Here is a 19894-nt window from a genome sequence, read left to right on the forward strand (position 1 = left end):
TTACTCAGTTCCAGCAACCCGATTTGTTGCATCACTCACCTCCGGCTAGTCACTCAGCAATTCCAAAGGAGACATCGCGGTATTCCGAAGCCACTTTGCCACATGGCGTGCTACTAATTGAATAGTCATCTCGCCCTCGGCTTTTGGGAAGGGAGAGGTACGCTTTTCGACGGTGATAAGATATGGCCGAGTAATCTTACCCCTCGATTTCTAAGATCTCAATGACGTGCTAGCACGGCACCGTTTTCGTTGCTTACAATATCAGAATTTGTCGTTGCATGCTCTTTGTACTTATACATACGCATATATATACGTCTATATCCATTGCTGTCAATTCATTTTCTTTACTTACATTAATACAATACAGCAATTCAAACACATATACATATACATACATTCTCGCATCAATTTGTTAGATTATAATTGCTAAACAATCAACATACACTTGACTACGTCACTCCTACGGTATTTGACCATCCAGCCTAGAAGTACGCATAGACAATTCAACATCATGACAACCGCTGCACCTCTCCACAACACACCCGCCCATAACCTCTCTCAATCTTCACGGATTGAAGCCGCCGGCCAAATCAGTATCAGAGACAGTAGTTTTGTCCCTCGCGGTGATACAATTGTCACCCTCAATTATTTCAGACCACCCGAAGACGGCGCCGCACCTTTCAATTACGTCGAAGCACCGCCCCAAGGACAACCTCAACGCAACTTTGGAGATTTTGACATCCAAGTTCCCATCAGCGATATCCGCGGCAAAGAATCACAATACAATCTTAACAAAGATGCATTCGAGGTAATCCTCGAAGTCCCGGAGTCTGCAGAAAGGGAATTTCGAGACGATGAATCAATCAAAACAAACTATTATCCCGAAGTCGAGAAATTAGTCTTGGATCATGTACCCGGCTCGAACAAGGTGTTTATTTTTGACCATACTGTTCGTCGCTCAGATCCCAATGCTCATCGAGGCCCGGTCGCAAGAGTCCATATCGATCAAACTTTGAAATCGGCCAAGCAACGTGTACATCGTCACTTGCCAGAAGAAGCAGAGAAACTCCTTCAAGGTCGATTTAGAATTATAAATGTATGGCGTCCAATCAATGGAGTTGTTCAGGGGAACCCGCTAGCATTCGCTAGCTCGGCATCTACTCTCGACGAAGATGTTATCCCGGTCGAACATCGATATCCAGATACAACTGGCGAAACAGCTGGTATCAGATATAACGAGGGACAAAAATGGCACTACCTGTCTGGAATGAAGAATGATGAGAGATTATTCTTAGAGTGCTTCGACAGTGAATCGTTGAAGCCTGGTACTGAGGTTCAGGGTGGTAGAGTGCCACATACTGCATTTGAAGATCCTAGAACACCCGAGGGTGCAAAAGGTAGAGAGAGTATCGAAGTTAGATGTTTGGTTTTTGGTCCTTGAGGAGCGAATTGTACTGCACAGGCGATAGAGGGTATCCATTTGGAGTTTTGATTTAGCATTAGGGGGTTACCATACATGATCTGAATTTACGAATTATTTAAACACCGTTTAGTCTTTGGTGGAGTGAAGAATCCGTGACTGCATGGCGATACGCACAAACACGTCAAGCTCTAATCTCTTTCTCTTCAGAAGATGACCAGCATTGTTCAATTTAGGTGCATGGAAATATCATCCAATGCATGCGTGAACAACCCATCGTATCCACCTATCTACCCCGAGTCAGTATCCATCACCACATCACCAAGTTCTCGCACCACCAAGAGAAATAATGATCGAATCTACGCGTTCCTACTACCATTACCAGAAAATCGTCATCAACAACGCAGTAGTATCATATCATTGCATACTCCACGTATCTGCGTGTGAAGAATCTTCTTGTTAAAACAGCACATCGATCTCAATTAAAATTACTAGCACTCAAATTTCATCCAATCCAGCAAGAGAAAAGTAAGTAGAAAAAATATGTTTCCATTTTCTTATAGTTTTTTTAATATAGATATTTCCCATCGATGCGAGGAGAATCTCTCAGAACGGTCGCTTAGGAAGTTAGGGGAAGAATGGCTGATTGATTGACTTAATTTGAGATGGGGGCTTAAGCTCGACGGTATACCGTGGTTTTGGAAATGGATAAGTGGATGATAAGTGCGAATTTGAGTTTCTTTGTAGGTTCTTGGATTGTGATAAAATTTTTGAGAGGGGTTCTCTTGGATTTGACGAAGTGATAGTCGGGTGCTGAGGATAAATCGCAAGGACAGTAGTGAAAGTGTTAGTGACGATGATGATGACGATGATGATGGATTGTCTTCTTTTGTTTCATTGATTTACTCTTACTCATTATTGATTTTGTATTGGATGAGTAGTTTGTATCTATCTACTTATCTAACTTCTACATCCTTTGCTCCGGAATGTCGAGGTCGGGTGTGTTATATTATATTCGTGAGCTTCTATATATCATTCTTTATGGTTCTTATGGAATGATAATGATGATGATGATGATGATGATGATGATAACGAAGCTATATCTAGAAATAAATGATATTCGAGAGCTTCTGGGCTTCTAGTTGAGAATCGGCGAGGACTTTGCAAGTCGGGATTTCTTATATATTTGGAGTTGGGGTGGTGATTTGAGTTTTGGGGGGACATTAGAGGGGTGCGTATGTGTAGAGAGAGAGAAAGAAAGAGAGAGAGAGAGAGCTGAAAGAATATCTACACACAGAAAGCATCTAGTAATTTCTTTCAAGGATATCAAGTATCCAACAAAGTCTCAGATATATACAATAGTAATCCTAACCAACATTTACGAGAGTCTCAACCCCCTTGAAAAAATATTTTCGAAAATGTGTAAAAGCGATTTCGTTCCATTAAACATACTCTCTCCTAAATACGAATCCGAAGATATTTATACATATTTATTTCTATTGGTTTGAAAAGAACACGAATGTCGCAGAACGTAACATGATAAGAGTTCTGGAGCCTACTTACCGCACAGATTTCGTTTTCCCCACTAAAACCATCAATTCTTCAATATTTAAACCCCTTGTTTATTCTTTTGATTTCTATATTAAATGATAAAAGTAATATTGATTTGCTTTTTAATTATTCAAATTAAATATAAAAAGCTAGTTTATTTTTAGTTATTTTATTTATAAAGTGATAAGCTTTTGAAGATAAAAATCATAAAAATTCTAAAAAAATCGCTTATTTTGTATGGGAAAAGTATTACAAGTTAGAAATTTTCTAATTTTTCAAATTGAAATTTATATGATTCTTTTATAAAAATAATGAAAAATATATAGTATATTTTTTCAAATAAAATATAATTTCAATTATATATTATTGAAATTTGAAAACAAAATTCCTCAAATTGAAAGAGTTATTAGTTTTTTTTAATTTATATAAAAAAAAAACATTTTTGCCCGGATTTTGTCACAAATTTAAGAGTGTGCGGTGAGTAGGTTCCAGAACTCTTACATATAGCTTCTAATGATCAATATATCTTCAGTCCCAACAGCCAACGATGCACAGAACAGAATGAGTAATTCTCAAGTAGGTCTTCGTACAAAAGCGAAAACCAGCATCTTTATCGCTCAAAAACTATCCATTCCCTCTCCATTCCCACCGTGCCCGATCCCGTTCCCAAACCCAGCCAACACATATTAATTTTCGCAGAAACAATTACGCAAAAGCTCAAGGGTGCAAGAAGCACGTTGAACCAACCGCGAGACCGGGAACAGCATCCGATACTAAACACGAAAACAAATCTTGCAAGATCTCGAGATCTCACAATCGGACGTGGTGCTTCGTGTGTGGAAGAGTGCAAAAGTACAGTGCCAACACAGAACCCCAAATCCAGAGGAGAAAAACGCAAAGAGCCAAGTACTTAGATACCTATACCTACCTATACTTACTCATAATAGAATACTATATTATACTATACTATACTCAACCCCCTCTTATTTACATCTCCATCTCCATCTCCATCTCCATCCAATCAATCCAATCCATCTCCTCACCCCTCTCAACCAAAAGTGAGATTTTCAAAACGCAAACCCCATGTAACAATCAATCAAATTCCAATCCCAATCCCAATTCCAATTCCAATCCCAATCCAGTTTCAAACCCCTACACAAACAACCCGGTATATAACAAAATCCACAATACGTTCTTTCTCCCTCCCTCCCTCCCGATCTATTAATATTCAAAATTATTATCAAAGAGTATGATACATATATGAATGTATCACGCACTATCACTAGCTACCTAATCCATGGTAAATTGAAAAAACGTCAACTAATGGGTAAGGGGCTCGCTTCGCGTTGTACTATGCATGTGTAATCTCATAATTATACTATATATCTAGTAGATTGAATACACCTACTGATTCATCTGTAGTACACCCATATACACTTTTCATCACATTACATTACATCACTGACTCACACGACAAAAGTCATCATCAGATAAAATATTATGACTCGGGAAGATTTTCATTGTTTATTCTCCCACTCCCTCAACCGCTTATAATTATCTCTCAAGTCTTGAAGAAAATTCATCTTTTCATATTCTCATCCCATTCCATCTCTCACACTCTCTCTTTCTACCAAATCCCACCCATCCACATTCTATCAACCACCTAAACAATGAACCCCCCAAATTCTTCTCAAGCCACAAAAAATCTCTCACATAAGCTGAAAACTCGCAGCTAAAAGATCAAGATCAAGATCCAGCTTGTCAGAGCCATCTTCAATGGCAACCACATCCACAATCAAATCTTTCTCATGTGTATACAACAGAAAAAGTCCCCCACACTGTAAATTCCCAGATCCAGGCCGTCATATAATTATCCCATCCATCCATTGAATGCAAAAGGATCCCTTACAAAAGAAAAATACCAGAACCCCAGGATATGAAACGCCAAAATAACGATCCCATCATAAAGCTCCAGGCGAAGGAAACAAAAACAACGCATAGAGCCAGTCCAGCAGATTCGTATATGCTTCCGCGATGCTCCTGTCCGTGCAATCCAGTTCCATCCCATCCAGTCCCATGCCATCCCAAGAACTCGACCCGCGAAATATTTGATGCAAGGGGAATCCTTTGAAGAGAGAGAAAAAAAAAACACAAGGAAGATGTAGTATGCCCGCTAACTACCATATTACCAAAGTGAAAAAGCAAAACAAATGAAAGTTTCTAGAATTAAATGAGTGGAGTTGTTTTTTTTTTGGTGGAAAATGACATAAATCATTCACGCCAAACTGTGGAGTATGCAGATGCCCGACCCCGTTAAAATGCAATCGCTAGCAAAAACGCGCAGCGCGAGCCACTTTTAATATCCCAGCCCTATGTGTGTGAATGCCGCCCGCGCCCTTTCAAAATGAAATCATAATCCTTATGCTGTGATATTGTAAATCGCTTGGTATCCTTTGTTGATTTCCCGAAATAAAAGTTGCGCCTCGCTCAAAAGAAAACGCGTGAAAAGAAACAAAGTCGAATATGGATCGATTAAACTCTCGAGACATCTGGATGCGCCGTATGAAACCGGAATTGTTGAACCAAAGAATTGATGACTGCTTCTGTCCAAAGAAATTGAAATGTAATATGGTATCTCGCCTTTTTGATACAAACGCCCCACATGATGTATATTACAATGGATATAGTATGTACAGATAAATCGAATATTGTTGAAGTATGAAGTAAGTTGGGATCATTGGTGATTGCTGTCGACGGAAGGTTTTGGTGAAAGAGGTGTTCGGTTGAAAACGGTACGACCGAGACTCTTAAGTACTCCAACGCTTTCGTTTGATTCAGCATTGACATAAATGCTTGTAGCTGGATCAATCTTGACACGACAGAAGAGTGTGGAGAAGAGGAATTGATCACCGTTTGTGTCGTAGAGAGGTAAAGTACGGTAACCTTGTTTGAGACTGCTGAGTTTGGCAGTATATGTAGCCAGTGGTAAAGTTTTATCGTTGTAACTGTGGCCGTCCGATGAGCATCTAACAGTCCAGCGAACAAAAACGAGTTCTGGAAATTTAGTTGTCAAAGCGAAATTGAATTTTTTATTGAAGACTGGATTAAACCCATTCTCTTGGACGATGTGTGTACGACGCTTGTGAGGGGCTCCTAAACCAGAAGAGCCATCTTTAGCAGAAGCGTCAAGACCGCCTTCACCAATGACACCTTTAGTCTCCTTGCTCTTATCATCAGCATGATAAACTTCGACTTCAATGTATGGATCGACAGAACGATTAGAAGGAAGACCCTTTGGGCGCATGAGTTGTTGAGCAGAGATAATGTCAATTGAGAAGTTAACATTTTTGCGTTCTCTCTTGACATGATCAGCTCCTGCTTCCTCTGGAACGCTAGGAAGCATTTTAATCTCTCGAAGCTCACTTGGCTTGAGAACATAACCGGATTGATCGGTTCCTCCTGCAAACATAGCATCATTCATTTGCATGCCCAGATCGTGAGTCTGCCAATTGAGAGCCACCATCTGAACACTTCGTCGCCAGTATTTGAGGGGATCAAAATTGGTAGATGCCACACGCCATCCATTAGGATACACTCGCATGAGATATCTCATGTTGTGTCTGGTCATCGCTCGGCGATCAATTTGCGTCTTGCTATTCCTGTCAAAGGTAGACTCCATGAATGAGAAGATGTGATTGTAAGCTTTGCTTTCTGGATCATCGAAACCACGGAATTTAACACCAGCACTGTAGATGCCAAGCTCTCCAAGGACCTTGACAATCTTGCTTGTCTTGGGCTTATCCTTAGGTCTGTCTTCGTTGCCTTCACTATCGCTACTGCTGCTACTCGTAGTTTCATCAGTTCCAGTCCTTCGAATGTTTTGCTTGATATTGCTTCCACTCGGGTTTGAGGTTGGTGGGGGTAATAGAGAGCCACTGGAAATGCTTGAGTTATCGAGTCCTGCAGGATAGACACGAGGTGAGCTAAGACTGTTGCCACGAGACCGACCATTGATCTTGGGGGGAGTTTCATCGGAGATTCTGGGTTTCTTGACCTTGATTAAGATTCGGTCCATCAATTGAGAGGGCGAAGGAAGCTCCTGGGATGATGGATCAAGAGGCTCTGTGACTAGTAAATCACCACACGCTTCTTTGATGATCTGAGCCATAGCTGCCTGCTGGGCATCGTTGCAGTGAACCTCGAGGGAAATCCATAATGGAAAGTGTGATTTGACAAATGCATATTTCGCAATAGTGTACATCACATCAGAGAACATGATAGGTCTGGTCATGGTGTGACCGTGATTGACAATCGGTCGCCCGTCCTTGCCATCCCAACAATCAATTTCAACACATCGGCAACCTTTAATCAAAGCGGATATGTAAGCCTCAACACTCGATTCCCCAGCGACTTGTCGCCCCATAAGATAGGTATTGTGAGAGCTAGAAATGAAGTATTCATGCATAGGACGATCGAGAGTAAAGGTTTCGGGCACAGTTTCGAGAGGAACGTTATGAACGGAGGTGAAAAAAGTGGCTAGAGCTTCTTCACTCATTCGTGCCGCCTCACCCTCTTGTAATGGCTGATCTCGTGATCTTGATCGACGGGCAAATTTGGCGAAGATAGATTCCCACTTCGCTCGGTCCTTCTCAACATTTTCCCCTTGCACTACACTGACGAAGTTAATAAACTCTTCAAGCGTAATTCCTTTGGCATTATCAGAAGCGAGGTCTTTGTAGATCTCGGAGACATCCCCTCTTCGTTTCATGAGCTTCACAAATTCTTGAAATTCGGAAAAGTTTAATTTCTTGGACTTGGTAGCATCTGCTTGTTGAAATCTCTCACGTAAGAATCTGGAAGAAGTGTTGATGTGGAGGTTTTTGCAAAGCTGCTCGACTCCTTCGAAATCGAGAGCCTCTTCATCTTCGGCATGAGGTACGTCGGAAAACTGCTTGGTCATCTCGCCTCGCCAGTAATTTCTGACTGCCTTTTCGTTAAACGCGACAAGACTTGACATGTTTTCATACCTATGCTTAGATATAGCTTCAAGGGTTGTTGTCCACAGGTCGAATGTTTGTTCATCTGGTGCGATCAAATGCATGATTTTGGTTGAGCGACCGGTTGACTTATTGTCAGGTACAACGTAAAGGATGGAGAAGAAACGAGGTTCGTCCTGAGAGTCAACCTTAAACTCCTCGCGATAGTTAAGAGCGTCAGATCCGAGTCGGATTTCCTTGATGTTGTCGATGAGGAAGCTTTTCGCGGGCCTTGTCTTATCCCACGATACTTTGCAAGCTTCATCTTCAAGAACAAAAGTTAGAACCTTTCTTTTCTTCTTTGTGATCTTGATCATCGTAGTGCCTTGGAGGAGAACCGTAGGTATAACAGGTCCGAATGCGAGGCCTGCGTTGCCGCCAGTCATTGTCGAAGAGCAAGCGAACGAGGCATTGGAACTTGGATAGTCACCGGCGAGACCTTCGATACCCAATGGCGAATCCACCCATTCAATGGTATCCTCGTGAGCATCCTCGTCGGAATCAGAGTTGATTGGGTAGTGTCTGGAATCTGGGGCTGTATTGGTACTGTCACTTCGACGTCGCAACATGACTGGACCAGCGCTTTGTTCCCGACTTGTGTTTGTAGACTGTCGTCTTGAAATCTTGTTCGATAACCTCCTCATCAACCCTTGCGATCGATTGCCATTGAATGATTCGGCCATGGCAGTTTGGCTGTGTTTCCTCGAGACTACTGAGTCGGGGAGGGGTTCGAAAGGGGGGAGGCGATACTCAGGTTCGCGCCCTCGTGGGCCTTCGGGCGATACTTGTAATGAGGAGTTGTTGGTCATGATTTGACCAATTTCGGGTGACATGATCGGCGATGCTTGTACAGAGCTTGAGGTTGTGACCGAGGAAGCCGACATTGGAACGGTGGGAGCGGAAGAAATAGTGGGCAGGAATTCGGTTCGCACACGCGATATACCACGTCTTCGATTTAGGGAGGATGATCTCTGTGGATATGAGGACATATGAGGAGATTGTTGTTGTGTGGGAGCTCTCGAGGTGGGAGTTAGGTTCGGACTCGAAGTAAGAGAAGACATCTTGGAAGAAGATTCGCTGTCATTCATATTGCGATTGAAACGGAAATGAATTGTTCAATGGCGCAGCTTCGTATAATAAACTAATAGCTGAACTCGGGGTTGAGAACACTATACCATGTAAATGTAATTGAGCGCATATCTTTTGAGAAATTGGAGAAAGTGGTCAAGTGGTAAATGGTGGGCGGTGATGGATGAGTCGTATGTTTTGCAGCAGGTATGGAATTTATGATTTCGAAAGGGGAATCGATTGGATGCGCCCAAACATGTAACTTCGTTTTCCTTTGGAGTAATTTAAATCATGTGCAATGTTTTTTCGTTTGTTCAGTGAGACGTCGGATCTGGATGATCTTGCATTTGATCGCAGTGAATCGTAGAAGTAGGAGACCAAATTGGGAATTCTTTTCGAGACCTTGATATTGCGTCGGAATGAAATTTGCGTGGATGGTGGGGGAAGGGAAGGGGGGGGGATTAAGTTTCGGTTTATTTATTTTTTGGGTTGATGTGTGGATGTAGGTGTAGGGAGTGGTGTGGCAGGTGGTGCAAATGGAGCAAATGGTAGGTAATAAGGGAGCAAGGTAGTGGTGATAAGTAAGGTGGTAAGGTAGTAAGGTAGTAAGGTAGTAAGGTAATAAGGTAGTAAGGCTAGCTTCGTAGTGCAGATGGGCTGTCTTTTTTTAGGTGGGTGGATGAGTGGATGAGTGGATATAATAATAGTAATAATAATAATATAATAATAATGAAAATAAAAATAAAAATATAATAATAAAAAGAAGTATAAATCTCAGTGCTATCAATAATAAAAGCTGGGGCACAGCCGACGGTATGGTGCAGGAGCTGATTATGCTCAAGAGCTAATATGGAAGGTCAAGGTAGAAAAAATTGAACAATGTGGATTTGGATTGAATTTTCGGATTTCGAGTGTCAATTGCAAATTGCCCTTTTCTTCCCTGGTCTTTTTTTTCTCTGGATTTCGATTCCCCCCCTTGGAGATGGAAAATGAAGGATAAGGAGAGAAGAATGAAGGAAGAATGAGGGAAGAATATTGTATTGTGTAATGGAATCAATGATTCTCTGGGTGCCTTTTCTTCTTCAATTTTCCACCGTGAAACGAAAAAGTCGATGAAGAGGTGTCGTTATATCGTTATGTCGTTTTATGCTTTGGGGGCTTCTTCTCGCCGGAAAGGAATGTAAATTTGATGATTGATATGATTATGATTGATCTTGTGTCAGGAAACAAAGGAAGGAGTGAGGTCAAAAATGACTGGTGATTTTTCCGTGTAGAGGAATTGAACGAATAATAAATGAACGAGGAATCGATGAATGAATCAATTAATAAGAAAGGAGTGATGATTGGAGATGATAATTATGATGATGATGATGATGATGATGATGTGACGATGATGATTTCTCTTTCCCCTCTCTCCCTCTCCGTAGTATTTCTCAATCCAAACGTTAACCCTAAAAACGTTCGTCCTTTCCTTTCTTTTTTCTTTCTTCTACTACCCTTAGGAGCCTTAGGTAGGTATCTAGCTAGTGAGTGGTTGGTGTGTACGAATCAATGAAGGATTAACCCAAGACCCAAGTTTCCCCTTCACTCGGTACCTATGATATTGGAGAGCCACTAAAGAACTAATTGTGTTGTGGGTTTGGGTTGGGTGATTTGGTGGTTTGATGATTTGGCGATTTGGTGAGGAATGGGTATCAAGTGTAGCGTCAAGTGTAGCGTCAAGTGTACGCTCTCACGCTGTAATATGAAGTGTAGGAAGTGTCTGTAGTGTATGTAGTGTATGTAATGCGTGTATACCTACACGTAGCTGTAGTGATACCCTCCCGCTATGATAGATAGACAGCTTAGGTACCTAGCTAAGGTATAGAGAGAGAGAGATGCCAATGAATCCGAATGGTCAGGCTGATTTAAGGCTGCTTAGGGTCGATGCTCTGAACACTAATGTAGTAATGAAGGACGCTACCAGACAGACCTTGATACTTTTAACTTTGGGACTCGATTGATCATCAGGGATTGGATTGACAGTTCCAGGTTTTGCTTGTCGTGCTGTGCTGCTTGCTGCTCGCTGGCCTTAAAACAAATTTATAATAAGAATTGCTCGGTGCTCCGTAATCTGGAAAAGTGTCCAGGCGATATGTGGAGGCCGGTGCCGAAATAAGTAATATCGCAAGTTTTGGGTCCAATATGATATGTCGCAGTCAGTCCATCAATCAATAATGAATAGGTAGTGTCTGGTGCGTCTAGTGGAGTTATTGTATCGACTCTTGCTTGCTCGCTCTGGGAATGTATTTGGTGGAGAGATAGATTAAATGTATGAATCGGTAAATCCGTGATATCCCATCAATTGCCGCAAAGGTAGCTTCTGGTGCTTGGAACTTTCAAACGTCGTACAGTCAGCAGCCAATGCGCCAAAATGGTTTCGCTTTTCTACGGATATCAAATGATTGAAGTGGAGAGCTATTTTCCAGATGTTTTACTTGAGGATCTTCACAATCATCCGTTTCCAAAAAGTATCTTTCTTTGGCTTCCCTCTTTCTTCCCGTCTTCCAATCCTTCTATCGCTAGGCCTTCCCTTCCTTCTCATCGATGGATCGAGGACCCTTTGCGACACGAGGCGAGATGAGATGAGATGAGACGAGACGAGACGAGAGGGTGGCTTTTAACTTCTGACTGCTTTAGTTGCTTGTTGACTACGCCGTGTGCATGTGATAAGTGGAGTGTGGTAAATCGCTATATAATTTGTCTTTGTTTGAAAGATGTGATTGGTAAGGGGGAGATAGGTCGATATACGAAAACCAAAGGTTAAGCCTTGATGTTTGATTTGACTTTGAGCTTCCTGCCGTCTTGTCCGCTGGAGCGTATGCCGATCGCAGCTGGCGTGTTGAGATACAAGGAACAAGGCTCTCGATGATTTGTTCGGAATAGATGCGATTCGTAAATTGAAGGGTGGAAAGGAGGTATGGTAGAAGGAGATAGCTGGGCACAAGTGATAGGTTTATCCTGACTTCGTTTGGGATGGCCGAAGGAGCAGGTTACAAATTCAAGGCAAGATGGCACGAGGAGAGCAACATGTATTTGACTGTACTCGAAGTAGATGTGATGAACTCTCGTGAGTAATCTCAGCACGTATGTCAAAGTCAAAGCAGGTCAGAATCCAGGATCAATTGCTTCATATGGAAACATAGACGTCAATCAGCATTAGGATTCTGGGGCTATACAATAATAATATTCCATCCTATTTCTGGAGCACCGTATATCGTGAGCAAATTGAAGAGAAGCAAAAGCCAAACTCAACATCATTCGTACACAACTCTTTCGTGCATACATCGCGATTGGGATCTGAAGCCCAGCAAATTCCCCCTCCCCTCAAGTTCCCAAGAACAAGGGACCAGGAGGAAGACCAACAGGCGGTCTCATCATCTCATCATTTACACAGTCAATTGCGCAGTGCAGTGTAGTGCAGTGCAGTGCAATATGCACAGGAAATACTGCAAATGATGCTACTCGCTGCAGACCATAACCTCTCGTACCCTGTCGTTATTTCACTGCCACAGCATTCTCCATTTCATCAATCCCATCTTATCCCATTCCATCAACAACCAACCGAATCCCCCCGAAAGTATTCCAGTATCGCGCCGTAAGAAATTTAGACGCTGTTCACCTGTGATAAAGTAGGTCTCGTGGTCACATTCATCAACAGGGGGACGGTGACAGTCAGGTTAGGTAGAAAAAGTAGGACCATGGCATATAATGTTGTCATTGGGAATCAATCATGAAATCAGAACCGACGAAGCATGTTGCTTCGTTGGCACACACGGTGATATCAACGGGGTCCAATTATAAATCATTACCCCTCGCGCACCTCGAGCAAGCAACATTTTCTCCCCCCCTCTTGTGCCTAATCGTCCATATGTTTGCAACCCCCATCCTTCACCGCTTCGAAAAATAATTTTCAATCTGTGCATACAGGATACCGACCACCAGTTCGACTGACTTGTTCTGCAGAAGAAACACTCACGAGACCAAATGTAATTAGAACAGACCCATCTCCCAGCCCTTCTCGGGTCTTCGCAAATACCTAATCGGCACAGTGCTCGCTCTCTCGTTCCTTCGTCCTCATGCTTGGCGTCGGAATGATGCGATCCTCAATGTTTCGCTCGGGGAAAATGTGGTTGTCTGCGACGGTTGGATTACATTCGGAAGATACAGATAGATAGATATCTCAATCTTGTACTCTACCTATGGATATCCATGAACCATCACATATTATTTTTTCCGTGCTTGTCTGCTAGCTACCCTTTCCCAGTAGGTAGTCTCCGTAACCCAGCTTCCCAGCTTGCAAGCAGGGTTATTACTTACAGGCTACCTGGGTATAACATGACGCGCTTGGAAAGACGGATAAGGTTAGATATAGATACAAGGGAACTAGAGAGTGAGTTCATGCAGCAAGATTATATGGAGATAAGAAGAGCGATAATGGACCATGAGAAACGTTCTCGTGTATAAGTGCCATTTTCAATCGCAGTCGGACTTCGGAGCTGGAGCTTATAGGTAAATGTCAGTATTTGAGCGCATTCACCATGGATCACCTTGAGGTCACTTGGGACGAGAAGCATATTTACGCTTGAATCCATCCTGCATGTACGGAGCTTCTACCCTTCACATCACATCCTGTACCACAGTGGAGCGAAGATGCAGCATCGATAACCTCGATAGAGTAATCAAAACAGAGTTTCCCCTCTTGCCCCTCAATCTCAATCCTACCTGAGAACGGTTATGTTCACTCAGGCCTCGGGAGATATGACTCCTCTTCGATGTTGTCCCAATATACCATCTATCATATTACATGCCTCTTTGAACAAATCATGTAAACATCGCGTTTGCACGTCGTTATTTCTTGCACGCCCATTCAATTCACGTTTAAGCCTGTCTGAGCCTGCCTATCATTCTATCCAAGCGCAAGGACAACCATTCCCTATCCCATTTCAGCCACAAAAAAAACGCCGTCGTACCGATCAGCATAACCGTTCAAGGAAGTCAGGAACCTTCCGTCATAAGGCTCAAACCTCCTTCAGCACTCAACCAATAGCAATAGCAAATCCCGCCCATCAAAAGAAAGCTGATGCTTGCCCCATGTGCTATATCCCCTGCATTGTATGTACTTTTCATGGCATGTAAGCCAAAAAGCAGCATTGATGTTTCGCCTTGTCTATTCATCCAGGTTGTTGATTAGTCGATGGCTTGGATTGCTTCGACAGATTACGAGGTGAGACCTCCCTATTGAAGGTACAACCCATGTTAATCATGGGGCTCCCTTGTAATCAGGGGAGAAGGATCGAAGCATTAAATTCGGTTACTTTTTATCGGATTCTTGGTTTGGCAGAAATCGTCTTTTGCTGATTAGACCTTTTAGATTAATCTTGAACTAATCCTCGGCCCTAGCGTTGCTTGGATGATCCTACCCGACAAGAAGGTAAATTGGATTACTAAAGAACGGTTATTTTTAAACGATTAAATAGTTCCGCTGATTTCGTGTCCCGTCCGGAGCATGACTTCCTCTATTCCTAGATTATAGACATTCTAGTGATTTCCGTATTGATTCTAAGTCAATGAAACATTTGAAGACCTAACCGCCTAAGATGACATACAATATTGGTAGCTTGGTCTTGGTATCATGAATAATAGTGTCAAGTGAGTTAGCGTTAACTCATCAGCCAGTCAACATGCACGCAGATTAAAAACAACGGACGAAGATGGATCTGTAGCTTTGACGTACCTCGGTACAAGTCGCGCTCTGTGCAGTGCAGCCAAGTCGGGCTGCGTGGCAGGATCTGGCGGGCGTTGTTTTGGCATTTGGAGATCATGCTACGATGTTTGGAAGCCCTGATGGAAAATTCTTCCTCAGCCCTCAGCTCTTGGCAAGGGCAACGAGATTGTTTCATCATCAAGCAGGTCGTACGCCCCACAACAGAGATTCGTGATCGTCCTTTTTATTATTTCCTTCCGTCCTAGCTTATTAGTTGGTAAATAGCTTCTGGTCTGCTGAAGGGAGGATGCTCGGGATTCGGATCCAGCGTACCAGCCACGGGATAGCTAAGACTGGATTTGTAAGAAACCTCCAAAACCAAGAGGGTTGGCATGTTAGGGTTGAAGCCTTGGAAGGTTGAGTAAATCAGGTACGGGGTCCAAATGCGAAGAGTAAATCCTTGCTCCCGCCACAGGAAGACAGCGGAAGAAAAAGTAGGAAGTCAGATAGAAACTGTTGAACCAAGGGGAGTGACCATGGCACGGTTGTGCTCGGTTTTCCTTCGCTCTCTAATTATTGGCATAAATCCAATCACTCCACTATAGCATACTTTCCTTATTATGGAATAAACTCTGGGTCGGGAGTGCGTTTAAATTCAGAAATTGACCATCCATAGGGCATAGCCTTAATATTCCACAATCATTCATTACACGATGCAAGTGAGTTTATACCATGAATTATACGACAAGGAAGGATCAGCTTCATGTACTCCGCAGAAGCGTTAACTCTGCAATGCACCAATGCGAGTGGGGTTTGCGAGCATGAGATAATCTCTTTGAAAGACTCAAAATGTGCTGTCGAATTGAGATGTGATGTTTTGGTAAGAGTAAGGAAAATCTCTGTGAACATCTTGGGTGAATCTAGTTGAGAAAGAAAGCCTCGAATGCTTATTCGTCAAGGCTTATTAGATTGAAAACAAATGAAAAATATGTTGTCTCAATCTCGTATCCGGGGTACGACTTCGTAGCCACATTCAGAACGATATCGAACTTTAGAAGCAATTCCCTTCTCTTCAACTTTTCTTTTTTCCTTCCATTGGATTCTCGGGGAAAATTTAATATGCAAGGCCCTTCCCACACCGGTTTTGGTCCCATCTTGGTACAACGTAAGCCCAGTTTCAGTCCACCTTCAGCGTTTATAATGACTTCTTTTTTCTTTTCTTTCTCTCCGTGGATTTGTGCGAAAGGGGCGACGAGACACGAGAGAACGTAAAACAAAATACGGTATACGGGACCGATTTGTTCGAGTATCCCCAGTTGTGGAGACAACAATGAGCTCGTGACTGTTACAAATGAAGATTCATACGATATGTACATTCGTACCTTCCTGTACTTAGAGAAAGATTGCCCGATAGTTACATTACCAAGGAACCTACAGACCTGCTTAATCTTTTGTCATGCAATGTCGACATCCCACATAATCACGCCGATGAGCAATTAAAAAAGCGTTCAAACGGCAAGTCCTGCTGCCTGGACCGTCTGTGGGTATCTAGGAGTGATATTCTTGCTTACTCACGATGGATTGTTATTGTCCTTGAATGGATATGACATTGCTCCAATCCGTGGCATTCGGCGTATTTGATACGACTCAATATACGCTCGGCGACGTGTACTCTATCTTATTTTAGGGATATACCTGCCAGTTCGGTTACTTATTGAATCTCCAAACGGCGAGATATGCGGCCAAGAAAACGGCATTCAGCAATGTAACGCCAAAACAACCCTCCTGCGTCTACATATGTAATATCAATACCTACGACACTGTAACTTTATGCTACTTACTTGGCATCATTCGATGCAGTTACGGGATAGGACGAGCACATTGTCTGTGTACAGTACAATTAATCAACTGATCCGAGGCAAATCCCCTCTGCATGTACAAGCTTTCTTTCTCCTTACGAGCGGGAACTCTAAAGTTTCCGTTGTATCTAGGAAGATCCCTCAGGGAATTAAGCAGGATTACGATCACTTCAGTACGAGTAGAGTCTCAAGACGTATTCAGCCCCTGGGAAGAAAAGCTGAGCCGGTTGTATCTCATACATCATTGCGTCAACACGTATCGTAAGACCCTTTCGAGCTACTCAACCTCGCATACGCTTTCCAACATCTTACGTTTTTCGCTCCAGCGACAAGGCACCAGGAAGCATGGCATCATCTTTCCATACTGCTAACAACCTGTCCGAATACTGATGCGAACAGACGGGTAGGTAGGTACCTGTAGCCTTTCAAACAAGAATACCGGCTTTGGTGACTATGAGGTTGCGTCTAGTCGGAATTCCCTGATCCATGATCATGATTTAATTTCTTATCAACCAAGATCCATCCCATCTAATTAATTAATCTGTATGTTACGAACCAACTCTCTGGATATTACAAAGTACTCACTTGGGGGACTTGATATATTGTTTCTATTGCGTGGCCAGTTCCATAGAATCGACCAATCATACTACTCAATTAACTCGGGAACACTGAAGTCTTCAAGTCGATTTTGGTAAGAAGACAAACGAGAATAGCTTCTCAGATCTTTCTGGAAGCTTTTTCGATGAAAACCCTTGGATATTGAAACCCTGCGCCCACATGTTTGGTTTGATCTACAGTGGTACTTTACCGTTTGATGCCGCTGTACGCTAAATAACCCCTCGTCCCTCTCATACGCAAGCAAGCAAGCATCATCATCTCATTTTCGTTTCATCGGACAAATTGGATACCAATCCCACCCACCCCCACTGACAATCCTAGAACATTGTAGGAACCTTGGAATGTACGGAGAAATATCTGGGGATAACATTTCTTTACCCACAGCGTTAATTCGATTTGTGAGTGTACGATGTACCTAGAGTCACATCACGATCCACGGCTCTCATATAATTTTATATCGTTCCAATTGCAAAAGCAAAAGCATCTACCGGACCAGTACAACCTCGAAAGGGTGCTGGTCTACCAGAAGACCAGGCTTAGGGCTCACAATCTCGGAAAAGTTCATCCTTTGGCCCCCAATGTTGGAATAACAGGGGCGCATGTGGTCCAGTTACATCAGGGGTGTTACAGCATATCTGCCAGTACTGGAAAGCAGCAAGGTTAAAGACAAGGAGAAGGAGAAGCAAGGTACCTGCACATCCTCGTGTTGAAGTATACGACCAAAATCACATGATGGATGTATAACTTCACGCAACATATTAGCTATTGTCATACAATGGGTACGCGCATTCCATTTCATCTATATTTCAACGCAAGTGTGTTTATACGCAGAACAAATGGAATGCTAAAGACCCTACATACCGTCATCATCGCCATGGCATCTGGCGTAGTTACATCACTTTTATATCAAATACATCATGACTGTCGTACTGCAGTGTATTTCTGCACACCGTGAAGGCATACACACATGTATATTACAATTAAACCAGCACCGAGATTGGATTGCTTAGTTGCATATCTTGGCAGATCCTTGTTGATAATTATGCCTCTACAGAAATCCTTCTCTAGGTCATATTTATTGTCTAACGGGTGAAGAGAGGAGAATCAAGATAAATGATAGATTTCTGCTTACTTGCTCGATTCTCGCACCAAAGCATCATTATTGGTAGTCCAATTAGGATAACTGGCGGATATCGCGGATAACTATTTCCTAATAACATAAATCTCCACGCAGAGAACGACATGGTTATATTCCCGAAATAGTTTCTACTGCATGAGCATGCAGAAAGACGTAGCTTCCCGAGCCGATTTTGTTTTCATCTCCACCGAATTTGACATTTATCTGTAATCCAAGAAAATTCTCCAGCAAAGTGCAGATAATCATTTATTGTGGGAATGGGTTTAATGTATGACAGGCTATTAACGACACTCTCTACGAGAGTTATGGGCTACCCCTCATCCTCACTAAAGAAACATTCCTCCAATGATTCTTTCGCCAGTCTGTTCTGCACATGAAAATGTGGGTGCTCTTTTTCATTTCGCTACATGATGCATCTGATAGATCGCATTCTTTAAGTGTATTCCAATTTCGCAATGTGACCGCCCGAATCACCTTTCTCAACTAGCTGCAAGTCGGCTACGCCCCATAATAGATTATCTCAAGAGAAGTATGATGGCCAAGTCACGCATCAGACGAGGTTCGCTACTGCACCTACCAATCTGATGAAGAAGAATCGTGTATCGCGATGAAGCTAGCCATTAAAGGAGTGCTCAAGATGGAATATAGTTTGTCGATCTTTCCAAGGCTTTCCAAATAGACGACTCACGCACATCTTCAGGCTGACATATGTTTCTAAAGCAGATCGGGAATGTACGCCTTGAAATGTGGCTATCTCTGATTGACCGGTAGATTCACTGTCTCACACTCGCTGATATCAAGAAAGTCTTCTCCAAGGTGCTGTGCGTATGGTTTCACTCAGCCGCACGTACAATGAGATCTCGGCGCACAAAATATCTCGTCGGTCTCGCCGGCATCTAAATGAGACGGCTATGAAGATATCTTTGATGAAACCTTCGACGAGAACCTGATTGGGTTTACTGGGGCCTTTCGACCGAATTGGATAGATTTTCATCGAGATTCAGGCCGACTCCAATAAAAGTCGTTGTGCTTCTGAAAGAGGCAATGTAACTCCTGTTGTATTACCGCCTCATTTGCCATCGATAAATCGGTACTTCTAGGCAGCAGTTTCACATCCTGAAGATGGAGAAAGGTAGATTTCCATACCCTTTCCATATCGTAGTGACACCGAAGGATAGAAAGCCCTATATTACATGATGGTATGGTATGGTATGATGTGATATGATGCTATGATATTTTCCCCCACCAACAGAGGTCGTGCACGTTGGCACCACTTTTAGCGGAGTTTGGCTGCAGGTACTTGTCTGCGACCAGGGGATTTCGGTCTGCGTGATGAAGATAGGGGAGCGAAAGGTACAAGATACAAGGCACAGACGCACTGTGGTCTTATTATATCATATCATCATCATGCCATAATGGCGCCAAAAAAAAAATTATCAACACAACGCTCCGGTTTAT

The 19894-nt window shown here is 42.7% G+C and overlaps 3 protein-coding genes across 3 annotated transcripts; 1 reads left to right on the plus strand and 2 right to left on the minus strand.

Annotated features, from left to right (window-relative positions):
* Nucleotides 1-511: 511 nt before the first annotated feature.
* On the plus strand, nucleotides 512-1441 carry Bfra_012205 (putative 7alpha-cephem-methoxylase p8 chain related protein; the record flags this gene model as incomplete). Its single annotated transcript, XM_037342523.1, has 1 exon — nucleotides 512-1441. One exon carries the CDS (start codon nucleotides 512-514, stop codon nucleotides 1439-1441), a length of 930 nt encoding a protein of 309 aa, XP_037187507.1.
* A 4264-nt stretch (nucleotides 1442-5705) lies between these two features.
* Bfra_012206 (putative phosphoinositide-specific phospholipase c protein) lies at nucleotides 5706-9095 on the minus strand (the record flags this gene model as incomplete). Its single annotated transcript, XM_037342524.1, has 1 exon — nucleotides 5706-9095. One exon carries the CDS (start codon nucleotides 9093-9095, stop codon nucleotides 5706-5708), a length of 3390 nt encoding a protein of 1129 aa, XP_037187508.1.
* Nucleotides 9096-15768: 6673 nt separating this feature from the next.
* On the minus strand, nucleotides 15769-16292 carry Bfra_012207 (uncharacterized protein; the record flags this gene model as incomplete). The annotated part of the gene is made up of 2 exons (XM_037342525.1): nucleotides 15769-16156; nucleotides 16261-16292. The coding sequence occupies 2 exons, from the start codon at nucleotides 16290-16292 to the stop codon at nucleotides 15769-15771; spliced, it is 420 nt and encodes a 139-aa protein (XP_037187509.1).
* Nucleotides 16293-19894: the final 3602 nt, after the last annotated feature.

Source organism: Botrytis fragariae (assembly GCF_013461495.1).
Source record: "Botrytis fragariae strain BVB16 chromosome Unknown tig00000270, whole genome shotgun sequence".
Classification (NCBI taxonomy): domain Eukaryota; kingdom Fungi; phylum Ascomycota; class Leotiomycetes; order Helotiales; family Sclerotiniaceae; genus Botrytis; species Botrytis fragariae.